The sequence below is a fragment of the Eschrichtius robustus genome, chromosome 2, assembly GCF_028021215.1.
Source record: "Eschrichtius robustus isolate mEscRob2 chromosome 2, mEscRob2.pri, whole genome shotgun sequence".
Lineage (NCBI taxonomy): Eukaryota > Metazoa > Chordata > Mammalia > Artiodactyla > Eschrichtiidae > Eschrichtius > Eschrichtius robustus.
The window spans coordinates 33,851,997-33,867,521 of NC_090825.1; the positions used below are offsets into that span (position 1 = coordinate 33,851,997).

At 38.6% G+C, this 15,525-nt stretch overlaps 1 protein-coding gene across 1 annotated transcript in view; it reads right to left on the reverse strand.

Annotated features, from left to right (window-relative positions):
* Window positions 1-15,525, reverse strand: part of MROH2B (maestro heat like repeat family member 2B) — a 60,181-nt gene that overhangs the window by 30,985 nt on the left and 13,671 nt on the right. Inside the window, exons 11-19 of the mRNA XM_068534805.1 lie at window positions 14,638-14,711; window positions 12,906-13,028; window positions 12,049-12,162; window positions 9,841-9,997; window positions 9,654-9,694; window positions 8,893-9,034; window positions 8,285-8,328; window positions 4,359-4,466; window positions 1,047-1,163 (exon numbers count right to left, since the gene is read on the reverse strand). Of these exons, the coding sequence (XP_068390906.1) occupies window positions 1,047-1,163; window positions 4,359-4,466; window positions 8,285-8,328; window positions 8,893-9,034; window positions 9,654-9,694; window positions 9,841-9,997; window positions 12,049-12,162; window positions 12,906-13,028; window positions 14,638-14,711 (920 nt within the window). The remainder of the gene's footprint in view (window positions 1-1,046; window positions 1,164-4,358; window positions 4,467-8,284; window positions 8,329-8,892; window positions 9,035-9,653; window positions 9,695-9,840; window positions 9,998-12,048; window positions 12,163-12,905; window positions 13,029-14,637; window positions 14,712-15,525) is intronic.

A 15,525-nucleotide genomic window follows, 5' to 3' on the forward strand; every position in this document is an offset into this window, starting at 1 on the left:
TGTCACCTGAGGGAGAGAGTCATGCTCAGGAGATGGACGGCCAGCAGGCTCAGTGAGACTAAGAAAGTTACGTGCTAACACCTGACTCATCCAGAGGTCATTCACTAAGTGACTTGAGTGTGTGGGACACACTCAAGAACCTGAAGTAAAGTTAAGTAAAAGAGGAATTTGAGAAGCTCAAATGGATGTCACAAAGTTCATCTTTTAAAGTTTGTGAACCCCTCAGACCTTGAATGACGGCCACATTGTATGCTTATATCTGAAATAAACTGACATTGTTTCCTAGCCCAGAGCAGAACTAAAAGGGCAATTAGGATGGGAAAAATGGTGCTAGGAATAATGCCAATGAGAAATATGAAGACTGAATATCTGAGAAGGAAAAAAGAACTAAAATAGCAATATAAAAACAGTTTCAAAAGTTCAGTAAGTCTAGTGGTTTCTAGCCATTTACGATGGGGAAAGGACCCTAAACATCTGAGAATTTCTGAGAAGAGTATATAACAAGACAGACTATGAAAATTTATTTTTTACTAGCTGGTCTTTATTAGCCTTGGAGAGTTTTTTTTTTTTTTTTAAACAGACATCCTCTTTTTTCTCCCACATTCACATATGCTCTCCAGCTTAGGCTAGGGTAGGGAAGAGGCAAAAACACTCTGCAAAAGCTCTCCAGGTTATACTTATAATTTCTCTAGGTGGAAAACCAATGGTATATAAGCTTACTTTCAGCTTACAAGTTTAATGATTTTGATACTTACAATCATACTCTTAAGTTATAAAGCCAAGGTCAAAATATATTTAAAATACTCTCGTTAAGTAAGAGTGATTAAAATTCATTTTTCAGTATTTTCACAAATCTGGTTAGATAATGAAGCATTGATATTCAAATAAGGAAGTTTCATTTTTCTGAAAAATTCTGTTGGACTCTCTTGAATGTATGCATGGATAATTCTGAATAAGTAAGACATTAACATAAGGACTGTCAGAGGTTTTCCAGAGGGAATTCATTATCGTTGTCATGAGAGGAAATTGAGAGAAAGGGGTCCCACCTGGCATTGATCTCCCAGGTGGTTGGGAGCAACCAGAGATTCCTTAATCTGTGAGCTTACAAAGTCTGTGTCTTGGCAGGATGCTAAGGTGGTTCCCAAGGCTTTCCAAAGAAATTTCTGGAAAACAAAGGACAAGCAACACAGTTAAAGGTTGGAAAGCAAGACTGATGAAAAATGGAAAGAGCTAAAACAGTCATTTGAAGAAAAGACATTGAGGTAACTTACGACTGCTTACTAACCATGTACTTTCCTATATTATCTCTTCTTCAAAGCGTTCCCCACCCCACCCCCCCCACCCCGCCAAGGCTCTGTCCTCTACCTGTGTTCTTCTGTCCTCCTCTATGCCATGTGCTCCACCATCATAATACATTTCACTCTCTACTGTAATTTTTAATTTTCTTATTTGTCGCTATGCTCAGAATTTCAGTTCTTGGCTGCAGAGGGTCTTATTGATTATTTCCAGTGGGCAGTTACTGGTAGCTAATAAGTGCTCATTGCATTAACACGCTCAATAAAATTGGGTTATTTTGAAGATAATGTCATCAGATATTCTCAAACTCCACAGTATATTGACTTAGTTTATAGTTTAGGAGATTTAGCGTACAGTAATTTTGAAAATAATACTTTGTATGCTCTACTATTATCTCTCTCCCAGGAGTAGAGTGAGTTGTCCAGAAGTGCTGCCAGAATGGTATTAGGAGTGAAGAAGAAAACTCACATAAGAACTTTTACATACGCATTGTGTCTTTAGTAAGGAACTCTAAACTGGGGAGGGAAAGCACCCCATGGAGGAACACTGGAGGCGGAGCATGTGGGGAATCATTCTGTGGCTTCCACTTCCCTTACAGGTGGTGAGAATGTTGGATTCATTATGCCAGCCCTACCCTGGTTACTTCTGCAGTGTCGGGATGGAGAAAAGGCAAGTAGGTAAGTCATGTCTTCCTGTTATCTTCTGTTAGAGGCCACGTATGATGTAGAGCTATGCCTCGAGGTGTGGGGCAGCCCCTCAGTGGCTTGTGTTTGAACAGTATAGCACACGCCTGGATGTAAATAGGTATATGAACATGTGTGTATATACAGCTATATAATACCAGATTGGCATCTCTTTATTTAGACTGTCCATCTTGTTACACACAGGAGAGTAAAGTGGCAAGTTGGAAGTCCACTCTAAGGACCCTGCAGAGTTCCAAGGATTGTAGCTATGGAGTGGTCATTATTGATCAGAAAGGATGTATGGCACAGGAGGAAAGGAAAAATCTAGTAGTAACAAATGAAGTTAAATTAGTACATTCAGGAGAAATTGTACGCATTAGTCTGACTTGGGATGAGAAGGGGACCTAAGGTGATAAAACAGGTGGAAGAACTACCAGAGTAAGAGTAAAATCAGAATAAGAATCTGACAAGGTAGCAGCCACTTCACTCTTGGTTGTCCAGTCAAAAGACCCCCATGATCATGGAATCATAATGAGGAAAACTGTTTACAGCACTGGAGTAAATATTAATTAGGGTCAAAGCTGCTAGAGTCTATTTAACTCCATCTTGGGAGAAGGACAGGAAAGAGTCTGGAAAAGTCTTGTGCTGAGAAAAAATTGATTTGATCAGGGGGAAATATGACTTACATGTGAAGGGCTAGCTAGCCTCAGTGGCCCCCAGTACTGCTGATCTGTTGTTTCTCTGCTGAATTTGGTCAGATTCAATGTATAGCGCATTCTTACTTGGGGACTTGGCTAGGAATCCCAGAAATCAGAAACCCAGAATTGGGGAAAAAAATGTCATTGATTGCAAAAATAGCCATAACCTTTCTATCCCACGTCTATCCACGCCTCCCTGCTATGGGAGTTTGCAGCTCTTATCAAGATGAGTCTATTTCTCCATTCCTTGCATCTGGGCTGGTCTTGTGACTTGCTTTTATCAATGGAATTGGTAGAAGCAATAGCATGCCCCTTCTGAGCTTAGACCTCAGGAGACATTGCATACTTCATCACCCCCACCATGAGAGCAAGCCTGGGCTAGCCTGCTGGAGGATGAGGGACTGCAAGGGGCAGAAAAAAGCTGTCCTAGTTAAGATCATCCCAGACCAGCCAATCCCCAGTACACTGCGGTGAAGCTAGTTGAGATCAGAAGACTGCCCAGTTGAGCCCGACTCAAACTGTCAACTTGCAAAATTGTAAGCTTACTAGGTGCCTGTTATTTTAAGCCACCAGGGGTAGTTTGTTATGCTTCTAAAGCTAGTTAGTACACTTACTTTTCTGGTGTTAAGTGTAAAGGTTGAGAGCTATCTAAGCAGCTCATTGCTTGAATTGCTCTGCCTACTCATACAACCATCATCTTGGACTAATCTTGTGGGTTTGGAAGCTGTTGGATGAATGGTACTACATGAGATGCACAAGGCTAGTTCGTGTATAAGAAGATGAGTCATTGCTCACCAAATCTTCCTGATGGGTGTGTCTGCAGGCTGGATAGACCAATTTGGAGAATCAGTATTCTGTACCAAATTAGAGAGTCAATCAGTGAGGGGAGTTTTGAAAATTACATAGAAGAGTTGGAGGTTGCTAATAAAGAATTTGTGGGAAGAGACACTTAATACTGGGAACACTTAATGACTTAGGAAATGTTTTTTCAGGAAAAAAAGAATTTAGGAATAATATAACCACAATGATAACCACCATCTACTTTTTATTGAACACACGCCACGTGCCAGGCACTTCACTTGGGACTTTATATACTTTATCTCATTGAACCCTCGTAACACTACAATCCTCAGAGGTAGATAAAATTTCCATTTTGTTGATGAGTATACTGAGGCTCCAGAGAGGTTAAAAAATTTACCTAAAGCTACATAAGCAGTAAGTAGCAGAAGCTGGATTCAAACCCCATTTGGAATGGATGGTTACAATGTGGAGGGTTTGGTAGAGGTCATGTGGAGAGAGAGGAATGAAAGAAGTGGCCTTTGAGCTTTCTTTTTTTTCAAGTTTTTAAAAAATTGTAGTAGATTATTTCTCGTAGTCAGCCTCACAAGACTGGCCCAATGGAAACCAAGGCATAAGCTGCATTAAACTAGTGCTATGGTAGGGGCTGCTATTTGCCTTCCAGTATCCATTTTTCTTCCTTCTCTAGAACAGAACCCCCGAATTTTAGTTAGGCATGTATTTACCTTGAAAACACTATACTCGGCCGTTTTCCTTGCAGATAGATGTGGCCCTGTAACTTTTGGTCAAATGTAAGGTGAAGAGAAGGGAGCATTTTTCTAACCATTTCTCCCTCCTTTTGGTCATAAAGTAGAAGCTAAGGTCTCTGAGCTGAAAAACCAACCTTTTCAACAGAGGTGTTGCCATAACTGTCCATTTGCTGGTTGAAATCCCGACTCAGTTGAATGGTCCAGGCTACGTCATTGATCTTCCATAACGACTCTTTGAGCAACTGTTGTAGGAGGTGAAAGTCAGATACTAATGTGACGGTTTAATGTGCTTTCTTGGTGCTTTTTTGTTACAATGTATTCTAAAAGTATAAAGTATATATTACATGGGATTATTCCTTTTCCCATAACAACCTGTTCCGAATTCCCATTAAGAATTAGATGCGCAGGAAGGGCAAGTAACTCCGTGTAAGTGCCTTCCTTTTTCCTTTTAAGTAAAAATTGCCGAAAAACTTAAAATAGAAACTCATCCAATCTGAAACTTAAAATTGAACTTAACATCTTTCAAGGTTTGGGTAGATTTGGAAAAAACTCCATTTGTCAGAGTTAGTTTGCTTTACACCATACTAAGAAAAAGGGACATTTTTGGAATAGTGAATTAAATGCCTTGAAGAACCAATTAGATATACAAGCACAAGTTGCCAACTTCAACTCGAGTAATGAAATATTCCTAATTTCATCAATTATTTTGAGTCAGGGCCACAATCAGTTGTCTGAACCCATGTCCCTCTTCATTGAACAATACATAAAAAGGTGTTTTTGTCTTTTTGGAGGACAAAATCCATTTGCAATTTCTAAAATCTACAATTTCTCCTGTGTTTTCTCTACCTTAAGCTTAGAAAGAACACAATGTCAAAACCAATGAAAAGATTTGTATTCATTTTCTTAATAAGAACTCGTTCAGTGGATCCTTTGAAGAGAAAAAATTGTACAACCTTGGCAGTATAAGGGAAGAAAGCAAATGCAGACAGTTTGGAAAAAGAAGCCAAGAAGTATACTCAAGATTGGAGGAAGGAAAAGAACTGTTCTCAAGGCTTCTCGAGAAAGAACCTTCCTTCCTAGTAAGAACAGTTATTTTAAAATGGTAGCAGGGGGGCTTCCCTGGTGGCTCAGTGGTTAAGAATCCGCCTGCCAATGCAGGGGACATGGGTTCAAGCCCTGGTCAGGGAAGATCCCACATGCCACGGAGCAACTAAGCCCGTGTGCCACAACTACTGAGCCTGTGCTCTAGAGCCTGTGGGCCACAACTACTGAGGCCATGTGCCACAATTACTGAAACCCGTGAGCCTAAAGCCAATGCTCCACAACAAGAGAAGCCACTGCAATGAGAAGCCCGTGCACCGCAACAAAGACTAGCCCCTGCTCGCCACAACTAGAGAAAGCCCATGCCCAGCAACAAAGACCCAATGCAGCTAAAAATAAAAAAAAAGAAAAAAGAAAAGAAAAAAAAAAAAAGGTAGCAGGGGAAAATAAGATAAAAATTTTGAGAGAGGGAGGGGAAGATAAAAGAAGCCTGAATATAGGAGGAGAGGTGGATCCCAGAGTTAAGGACCAGGAAGCATAGAGCCATTGCTTTCAAACCTCATATGGGATAAGATTCACTGTGGGTATCATTAAGACCTGTGGGCTCGCAGGTACCCCACTTAGAGATTATGATTCTGGAAGGGGGGTGTTGGGGGTGGGGTGCTGTGGAGAGGTCACTGAAATCCGATATTTTAAAGAAGCCATAGTTCACATGAAAAGATGCTCAACACTGCTAATTATTAGAGAAATACAAATCAACCCTAAATGTCCATCAACAGAGAAATGGATAAAGAAGATGTGGTACATATATACAATGGAATATTACTCAGCCATACAAAAGAATGAAATAATGCCATTGGCAGCAACATGGATGGACCTAGAGATGATCAAACTAAGTGAAGTAACTCAGACAGAGAAAGACAAATATCATACGATATCACTCATATGTGGAATCTAATTTTAAAAAAAGGTACAAATGAACTTATTTACAAAACAGAAGCAGACTTATAGATATCAAAAACAAACTTATGGTTACCAAAGGATTTGGGGGGAAGGGGGAGGGATAAATCGGGAACTTGGGATGAACACACGCACACTACTTTATTTAAGATAGATGACCAACACGGACCTACTGTATAGCACAGGGAACTCTTCCCAATATTCTGTGATAACCTATATGAGAAAAGAATCTAAAAAAAGAATGAATATATGTATACGTATAATTGAATCACTTTGCAGTACACCTGAAACTAGCACAACATTGTAAGTTAGCTATAATCCAATAAAATTAAAATATTTTAAAAATCTAGCAAATTTTATAATCAAATTCTTCAAAAACATTTGACAGGTATTTTTTAAAATATAAATTTAAAAACCATTAAAAATACCCTGAGCTTTCTCTAAAAAAAACAGTTACCTATTCTATAATAAATAGTAATAAATACAAAAAAAACCCCACAAAAAAACAAAAACAAACTACAGTGAGGTACCACCTCACACTGGTCAGAATGGCCATCACTCAAAAGTCTACAAATAACAAATGCCAGAGAGTGTGTGGAGAAAAGGGAACCTTCCTACACTGTTGGTGGGAATGTAAGTTGGTGCAGCCCCTATGGAAAACAGTATGGAGGTTCCTCAGAAAACAAAAAATAGAATTACCGTATGATCCAGCAATCCCACTCCTGGGCATATATCCAGACAAAACTATAATTCAAAAAGATACATGCACCCCTATGTTCATAGCAGCACTTTTTACAATAGCCAGGTCATGGAAGCGACCTAAACGTCCATCGACAGAGGAATGGATAAAGAAGATGTGGTACACATATACAATGGAATATTACTCAGCCATAAAAAGGAACAAAATAATGCCATTTGCAGCAACATGGATGCAACTAGAGATGATCATACTAAGTGAAGTAAGTCAGAAAGAGAAAGACAAATATCATATGATATCACTTACGTATGGAATCTAAAATAGGACACAAGTGAACCTATCTATGAAACAGAAACAGAATCACGGACATAGAGGACAGACTGGCTGTTGCCAAGTGGGTGGGGCTTGGGGGAGGGATGGAGTGGGAGGTCGGGGTGGGCAGATGGAAGCTTTTATATACAGAATGGATAAACAACAAGGCCCTACTGTACAGCACAGGGAACTATAGTCAATATCCTATGATAAACCGTAACAGAAAAGAACGTTAAAAAAAAGAGTGTATATATATGTATAGCTGAATCACTTTGCTGTGCAGCAGTAATTAACATAACACTGTAAATCAACTATACTTCAATAAAAAAAAAATAAAGAAAGAAGCCATAGTTAATTCCTATATAGGTGGCTTATGAACCAAAACTCTGCTGGATTAAAAGCTCCCTGCCCATGGGTTCCTTGATCTCCTGTGGGCTCCTTAAATCAAAATGCTCTCTGTAAAGCCAATGTCCAACTCCTGTCTGCAATTTACTGTTTTGGGGATTTGACATTGTCTGTGGAACTGTTTGGTTGTCAAGGTCCAAAAATTTATGGATGAGAGAAAGATTCTTTTCTGGAGAAGGGGTACAACATGGCCTTTTGGTGTTTAGACATCAGAAGATAGTGAGAAGCAGATAGAGGAGGAAATGGAGTTGTATTTAGGAGCAAAGAAGTGGAAATTATGTTAATCTCTGTTTCTTTTTATGAATGGTGAAAGAATACAATGCAAGGAGAGGAAAAAAACTGAAAATTAGAGAAGATTTAAGAAAGATGGAGAAAAATATTAGTAAGAAAAATATTAGTAAGTGATAGCTTCAAAACTGTCTTAAATTCTGAATCAAACTGAAGACTAAAGATTGTTGTCCAAATTGTGGTGATTTAAAGAGCATAAAATTCTTACGTGATCATGTCTAACAGTCTAGTGATTTTCTCAAGAAAAGGAAATGTTGTTTCCTGTCCTTTGGAATCTAATTCTTTTTAGTTAAGATGGGTAACTTTAGGTGATTTCATCACCCCATCGTCAACAATTAGTCTAGGAGCCATCTTTACCTGAAGCAGCATGGTCTCCCACAGCACGATACTAGTGTTCTTTCCTAGAAATAGAAATTGATGCAATAAGTGCCCAAAAAAACCCACCCCAGTATCCAGGTCAGCACCGGCTGCTACTGTTCCATTTCAAGCTTTCTCCCTATGCAGGATGGTTATTTCAGATTAAATTTACTATGCTGGCAATTCTAAATTGCTAGTCAGCTGGACAGAGGGTCTTCAATCCATGATAAAAATCCAGGCTTTTTGCCAATTTCAACAGTAACTACTGAATTACCATATCTTAATATTCTAGCATGGATGAATAATAACTTTTTAGAACAATACCAAAAGAGAGCTTCTCTAAATACAAAAAGCAAAGACCAGAGCAAAAGTAAAAGTTCCTGCTAAATATGTAACACACCTGGTCCTCTTATAATATCAATATAAGTATTTGGTAGAGAAATAGAACATAAGGAGTTCAGGACAAAATAGAGCTGTCGACCTTGCAAGTCAAGTTCATTGTTTTTATTGCCTAATATGAACATTAATGGCTTAAGACATAGAAGTGGTGCCTCATTTCCTTGTGTTCTTGTCTCCTTGGATAAAGACCTGATCCCACTCCCTTGTACCTTCTAGAGGCTGCAGGAGCTCAGGTATGCGTGTTTTCCATAGCTCTACCAAATTTGGGTGAATTATCTCAGGCAATATCTTCAAAAGTCCTATTGCACCGACCCCACGTAATTTCCCTAAGCTGGCGAGCATAGATATTACCTGGAGGAAGGAAGAAAAATTGCTAATCAACTCAGGGATATTTAAAAGGCTCGCCTACCTTTTCCTTTTTATCACTGTTCTGGATTCTCTTGAATCCTTCATTAGATAATCTTTTAACAAACCATCACAGTCTATTCTTACTTATTCTAGAGCAAAGCTAATACTTAGACAATCCATCTGCCCAATTTTCTTCTGAGGATAAAGGTGTAAAAATATATGGAAACCATGAACCAAAAATAAATGAAACATACCAACACTTAGATATATCTATTAATTAAATAAGGGCATGTGGAAATAGTGCTCAAGCACATACGTGGCCAAAAAGAGAGAGAGAAATCTAAACAACAGATGTGGAATTTGTTTGAATGGTTCTTATGGATCAGATTCAGTCTATGTTTATTTAAAAAATCATAAATGAAGTTTAACAAACATTTCAGAGTGAGACGATAATCTTGCGAATAATAAATCTTCATCAGTGTATAGCAGAACATTTATTATGCCATTTTAGTGTTTCTTTTGTTTTGGAATATCTATGTAATTTTTATTATCATTTATTTGGAGCTGAATTGTCTATATTGGTTTAAATTCATACCACATTGGTTTTTCATAACTCACTCACCAGAAGTCTGGCCAGTAGCTGTTGTGGTGAAGGAAGTTTCACTAGAAAGAGAAAGCAATTTTCATTACTGCTATGGGGCCTAGAAAAAATCAGATGGGGCTTGGGTTTACAAGCAAAGCCCTGTAGCCTTTCTGGAAACTAGTCTCTCATAAGAGAAATGTTTTGCTTTGTTTTTGAATGTACAAACCAGCTCCTGTAGAGAGGACAAGTGCTGTTGACTCCTTGGCATTATTCTTCTTCCTCTCCTCTGCCATAAACAGAATTCTGATGATATTAAACAGGTATTTCAGCGTTCCCGTATATTCTGCAGGTACCACAAAAGTCAGGATTCTTGGCCATAGCACCTGTGGAAAACATAAGGCAAGATGCAAGGATTGCTTATTCTTTTTCATTATTCCTCTTTGGTCCTCTCTGTGTGTTTCCCTCTAATCTAGAAAACTTTCTCTCACGTGTTATTATTTTGCTCTTCAGGCCAAATCAAAATGAAATCGTGAAACACAGTCTCTGCACAGCACATTCACTTTCAGGTGCTACTTGCAGTGAGTGTTGGTCAGTGTTTCTCTGTGAGGTTGCTGCTGGAATTTGGGACAGGACAAGTCGTCATTGTGGGTCACTGCAGGAAGGGCGGGGCTCCACTCACCAAGTGCCGTTAAACCCCTTGTCAATATGACAACCAAAAATGCCCCAAATATTTCTGCAAACTCCAAGACTGGAGCCGAACTGTCCAAAGTGAGAATGATGGGGAAGAGATGGCGATTGGGCTGCTGTCGCTGTCTGTGCTCCAGGTGCTGATCTCCTTCTTCTTCTTCTTCTTTAATTAATTAATTAATTTATTTATTTTTGGCCACACCACGTGGCTTGCGGGATCTTAGTTCCTCGACCAGGGATTGAACACAGGGCCCCTGCAGTGAAAGCGCCAAGTCCTAACCACTGGATCACCAGGGAATTCCCCAGGTGCTGAGCTTCTTGCTCTGGAAATCTGCAACACCTGATTTCTGTAGTCTGTTTCACGTCCCCTGAAAAACTCCATTATGGTTCACGTCCTAATGGAAACTTAGGTGTCAACTTGGACTCCTCCCTTTGTCTTGGCATCTGTATTTAATCACCAAGCCTAAGCCTAATCCTTTTCTTTTTTTAAAAAAAGAATTTTATTTTTTTATTTATTTTTTGGCTGTGTTAGGTCTTCGTTGCGGTGCGCGGGCTTCTCATTGCAATGGCTTCTCTTGTTGCGGAGCATGGGCTCTAGAGCGCAGGCTCAGTAGTTGTGGCGCACGGGCTTAGTTGCTCTGAGGCATGTGGGATCTTCCCAGACCAGGGCTCGAACCCGTGTCCCCTGCATTGGCAGGCGGATTCTCAACCACTGTGCCACCAGGGAAGTCCCAAGCCTAGTCTTTTTTAAACTGTAAGATTTCTCACGCCCTTCCATATTGCCCTTCCTACTATTATGACCCAGTTCCAGCCCCTATGAATCTCATCTCATCTCATCTCATATATAGACTCTTTGTGCTTAGTCTACTCTTAAATCAGTGTCTACTCTTAAATCAGTGTCAATACACTGATTTCCTACAGTTATCATTTAAAATGTTTAGCCTTTGCTTAAAATTTTCATTGGCTCATCAAGGACAAGGAAGGAATTTGGCATTTCAGACCCTTTAGAGTCTGGCCTTAGACTACTCTTTCATCATTTACTACTAGATCAGAATTTCCCAAACTTTAATATGCATCAGAAATGTTGGCATTTATTTGCAGGCAGATTTATGGGCCCCATGCCCAGATATGCTGATTCATTTAGGTCTGGCATATGGCCTGAAAATCTGCATTTTAAATAAATAGCCCTGGTAATCCAAAACTGACACCTTAAAAAACCATCCTAGATAAAGCCTCTGATCCCCTTAAACTGGCCTTTTGATTGTCTCCTGGCTGTGCCATGTATTTCTGGCCATTAAATCCTTTTCCAGGTTGTTTTGCTTAAGCAAAATGCAGATTCTAAGGCTCCTCCCCTTGAGGTTCAGGTTATATTAGGCCTCAAGTGAGGTCTGAGAATGTGTGCTTTTAACACCTTCCCAGATAAATGGGGAAAGTTTAGCTTTCACTGCATTAGAATCACCACTTACGATGTGTGTCTAAGCATGTCAGGGGAAGAAGAAAAATAATATTTTAAGATGCTTATAAACTGCCATTTACCATCCAGATATAAAAGATTATTTCGCTAATTTTACACCTGTTTTTGAGGAACTATTATGTGCTGGCACTGAGCATCCCAACATACTTCCTCTAGTCAGAGCATCAAAAACTGAAGACCCATCGAGTACCAACTCGTATCTTTACTCCGAAATGGACAGAGCTTTAGAAAGGTGATCAAATTACCTATGAGTGGTGACAAAAGACCCCTTACCTGAGGCATTCCAACGATCAGTGGGTCCAGGGTTTTTAAGACCTCCAGGCTTGTTTCTTGGATACATTTCTCTCCCTTTTCGGTCTCCTGGGAGTTAGGTTTTATTGGTTTCTCCTTTAAGAAAGATGAAATAGGTGACTTGTTCATAATCCCTGCTGTCGGTTGCCTCTGACCTTACTTGGAGGTGTTCTTAGCCTCTGGGGTGGAGGATGCAGTCACTCAACTTAAAGGGCTTGTGGAATCCAGCAATCTTGGTCTCCAGTGTCTAATCCTGTTTTAAAGTGCTCTTTGGAGGAATGGGTTAGAAAAAAACACCCCTGGCTGAAGCAGAAAAGCAAACATTGTGAGGATCCTTGGACTGCAATTACTCCTTTTCTCCCTCAGGCCTTTCCCCTTTTTCTCTGGGGCAAAAATTTCCAAGGACACTGCTTCCTAGTGGAGGGGACTGTAATTTCAGTTGCAATGAATTTGCTAAGACTACTGAGATCTTAAGCACATGTTTTTCAGGCTCTTCATCCAAAGGAACCGGTGTAACAAGTATGGATGTTTCTTGTGTTCTAGAAACAATTCACTTTCTCTGCCTCTCTCCAAACCACCCCCAAGCTTTTGAGGCCAGGTTGCCTCCTTTTTAGGAAAAACTGACTTAACCTACCTTGGGTTTATTATAAGTTAAAAAGGATATCACTGAAAGAGAACCGAGAACACTAGAAGCTGAAAAATTTATTAATGAAAGTGATAAGGCTGAAATATAACCTCTAAGTCAGTTTCTAACTTGGACCACAGATATTTTTTTAAAATCCAGTTGAGTCAACTGAACTTGCTACAGGGCAGCAATCAAAATGGCACCCTCTTCGTACCAGATTCTTGTTGGACATTGCAAACTGGGAGAAGATGTAGTCAATCAGTGGCCAGCCTTCCTGGGCTTCAATGTAGCATTTTTCACACATGGTTTGGATGAGGAGGAGGGCGGAATTCCTCACCTAGAGTAAGGAAAATGCATTCACAACATTTTACTCTGAATGGAAATTTAGATTCTCCTATTCTGTAACCTTCATGGATCATTCAGTGGAATCTTTCCAAAAAAGAGTATAAATTGAATGATCTTACTGTAATATATGGAGCAGGAAGTAAACTACAGGTTATGATTTAAGTGTCACTGGCAAAGCTCTCTTTAACCAAAATCTTTCTTCCTAGTTCCCAAGACATATTCTCTATTACTATATATTATGAAACATTAGTAACTTTGGGCTAAAACATGGTCTCGCTTTAAAAATCCTCAGTGAAAGATACCACACTGAAATAAAGTTCCACAATTCCTTATCCACAAATTCAAACTCTAAATGACTCTGAAAACTGGGATTTTGTTTCTTAAATTTGGTGCCAACTCATTGGTAGCAAAACCCAAACTGAACTGTTTTAAAGCTATTTGTAGTCTTTACCTCTTTTATGTAGTGTGATATGCATACGTTTTCTTGAAAAAATATTAATAGGTTTGATTGTGGGCTACTGTCACAGTAATGTTTTTCTGAAATCTGGAAAGTTGTGAATTCTGAAATATGTCTGGCTCTATGGATTTGAATAACGAGTTATGAACCTGTGTCACAAGCTTTTATTAATTTGGCTTCAATTAATTTATTGGATTGCTTCCCTGGAGGTTAGAAATCTCAGATCTAATTCCTTAGTGAACGGGTCTTTTAATGGAGGGTAGGAAGAAAATAATTTTGCACAGGGAGGAAGGGCCACAAGGTGGCAATTAACAATTAGCATACAGGGACTCAGTAATCTCCCTAATTAAGGAGAAAGAGGTATATTTTCTCTTTATTTTTGCCCGATTAGCTGGCCTTCCTTAAAGTTTCTGTGCTCTTTTATTCTACCCTAAATCCTAGCAATTCTTTGATTGGCTTGGTCAGTTACTGGGTCAGGTTTTTATATATAATCACTCCATTGTTACTTATTGCATAGCTTTGGTTATTTTAAACATAGTTATTGGTGACCAAAGCTTCTTAGGGGAATTTTTTCCTCTTCATTGGCTTCTGTGTAGCGCTTTGATCCAAACAGAAAATGGTTTTCATACAAATAATACTACAATTGCTAATTTTAAAAATTGTTCCCATTTAAGTTCTATGTCTTTTCCAACGTGGAATACTTTAATCAAATACTCAGGAAATAATGACAAATCTGTTGTGTGCAAGACTTGCCCTAGGTGCTCCCTGATTGCAAAATAGGATGTCTCTGCTCAGAACAGGGTTCAGGGATTATTATTTTTTGGAGGAAGAAGTATTATCTTTATAATTAACAATTAATTTTTCAACTAATTAAATTTAAAACTTTTTGAAGAGCATGGCACAGTGATGCTCTGGGCAAAAATCTTTTTTTTTCTACTGAGAAGCCCTTGAACTGAATGTGCTTTAGAACTTTACTTCGATAGAGTTTATCTTTGGGGGAAAGATGGAGTTCTTTTAAAAGTAGAATTGATCACTGAATTCTTTATAAAGCAATCTCATAAGCAGATTCTTAAACAGTCAAAACCATTTCATTTACTCCTAAAACTATCATTATCCAAATAAAAGTCCCCATTAATTCTCTTACTTTAATACTGAGGTCACCCATGACGACTTTGACTGTTTTTTCAATTGAAGTGACGTGATCCCTCAACTTGGGCTCTGAAAGATAGAGGGAGAAATTGAGAGACCCGCTTCAGAAGGACTACAGTATGTTCTAGAATTGAGGAAAACCCATTAGACTTATGGTACATAGTTGCAAAGTCTCTGGTCCTTAACATTTTATGTTATTCAGTTCCCTTCTACCTTCTCCTTTTCCAACTCTTTACGCATGTTGATTGCTTTTTTTGTTCTCTATTACATTTTGTTTCACCTTGTTTAAAATGTTAGATTCTTAAGTGGATTCAATACATCATGCCTAATGGATCGGCTTTAAATTTCGTAGACTACTTCATGTTTCTTCTGCCAAGTCTTCAGTAAATCCCAGGGCAAACTGAATTCTAAAAAACTATTATAATGATTCACTTTGTTATAAAGCAGAAACTAACACACCATTGTAAAGCAATTATACTCTAATAAAGGTGTTAAAAAAACGATTACAATGCTGTGCAAAAATGAATTGTCATATTTTATTGAATCCAAGATATAATTTTATGAGGCATCATTATCTTATATTGTGTCGAGTGAAAAACTCTAGCGGCTGATGATAATTAAAGATGCTATCAATTATAAGATGCATTCTGATACTGTGAAAATATGTGCTTTTTGGAATTAATGAAATATGAAAATTTATTAAATTCTCCTCTTTTCTAAATGTACTAATTTTTAGAATATTGTACATTCTTCCCACCCACTCCCTGTTTATCAGGATACTTAACCAGTTTACTAGCTCTTTTAAATTCTAGATTCAATTCTCAAATATTCTACTCATTTAGTGGGTGCATCCATAAATATCATGAAAGAAGAGAGGTAACTA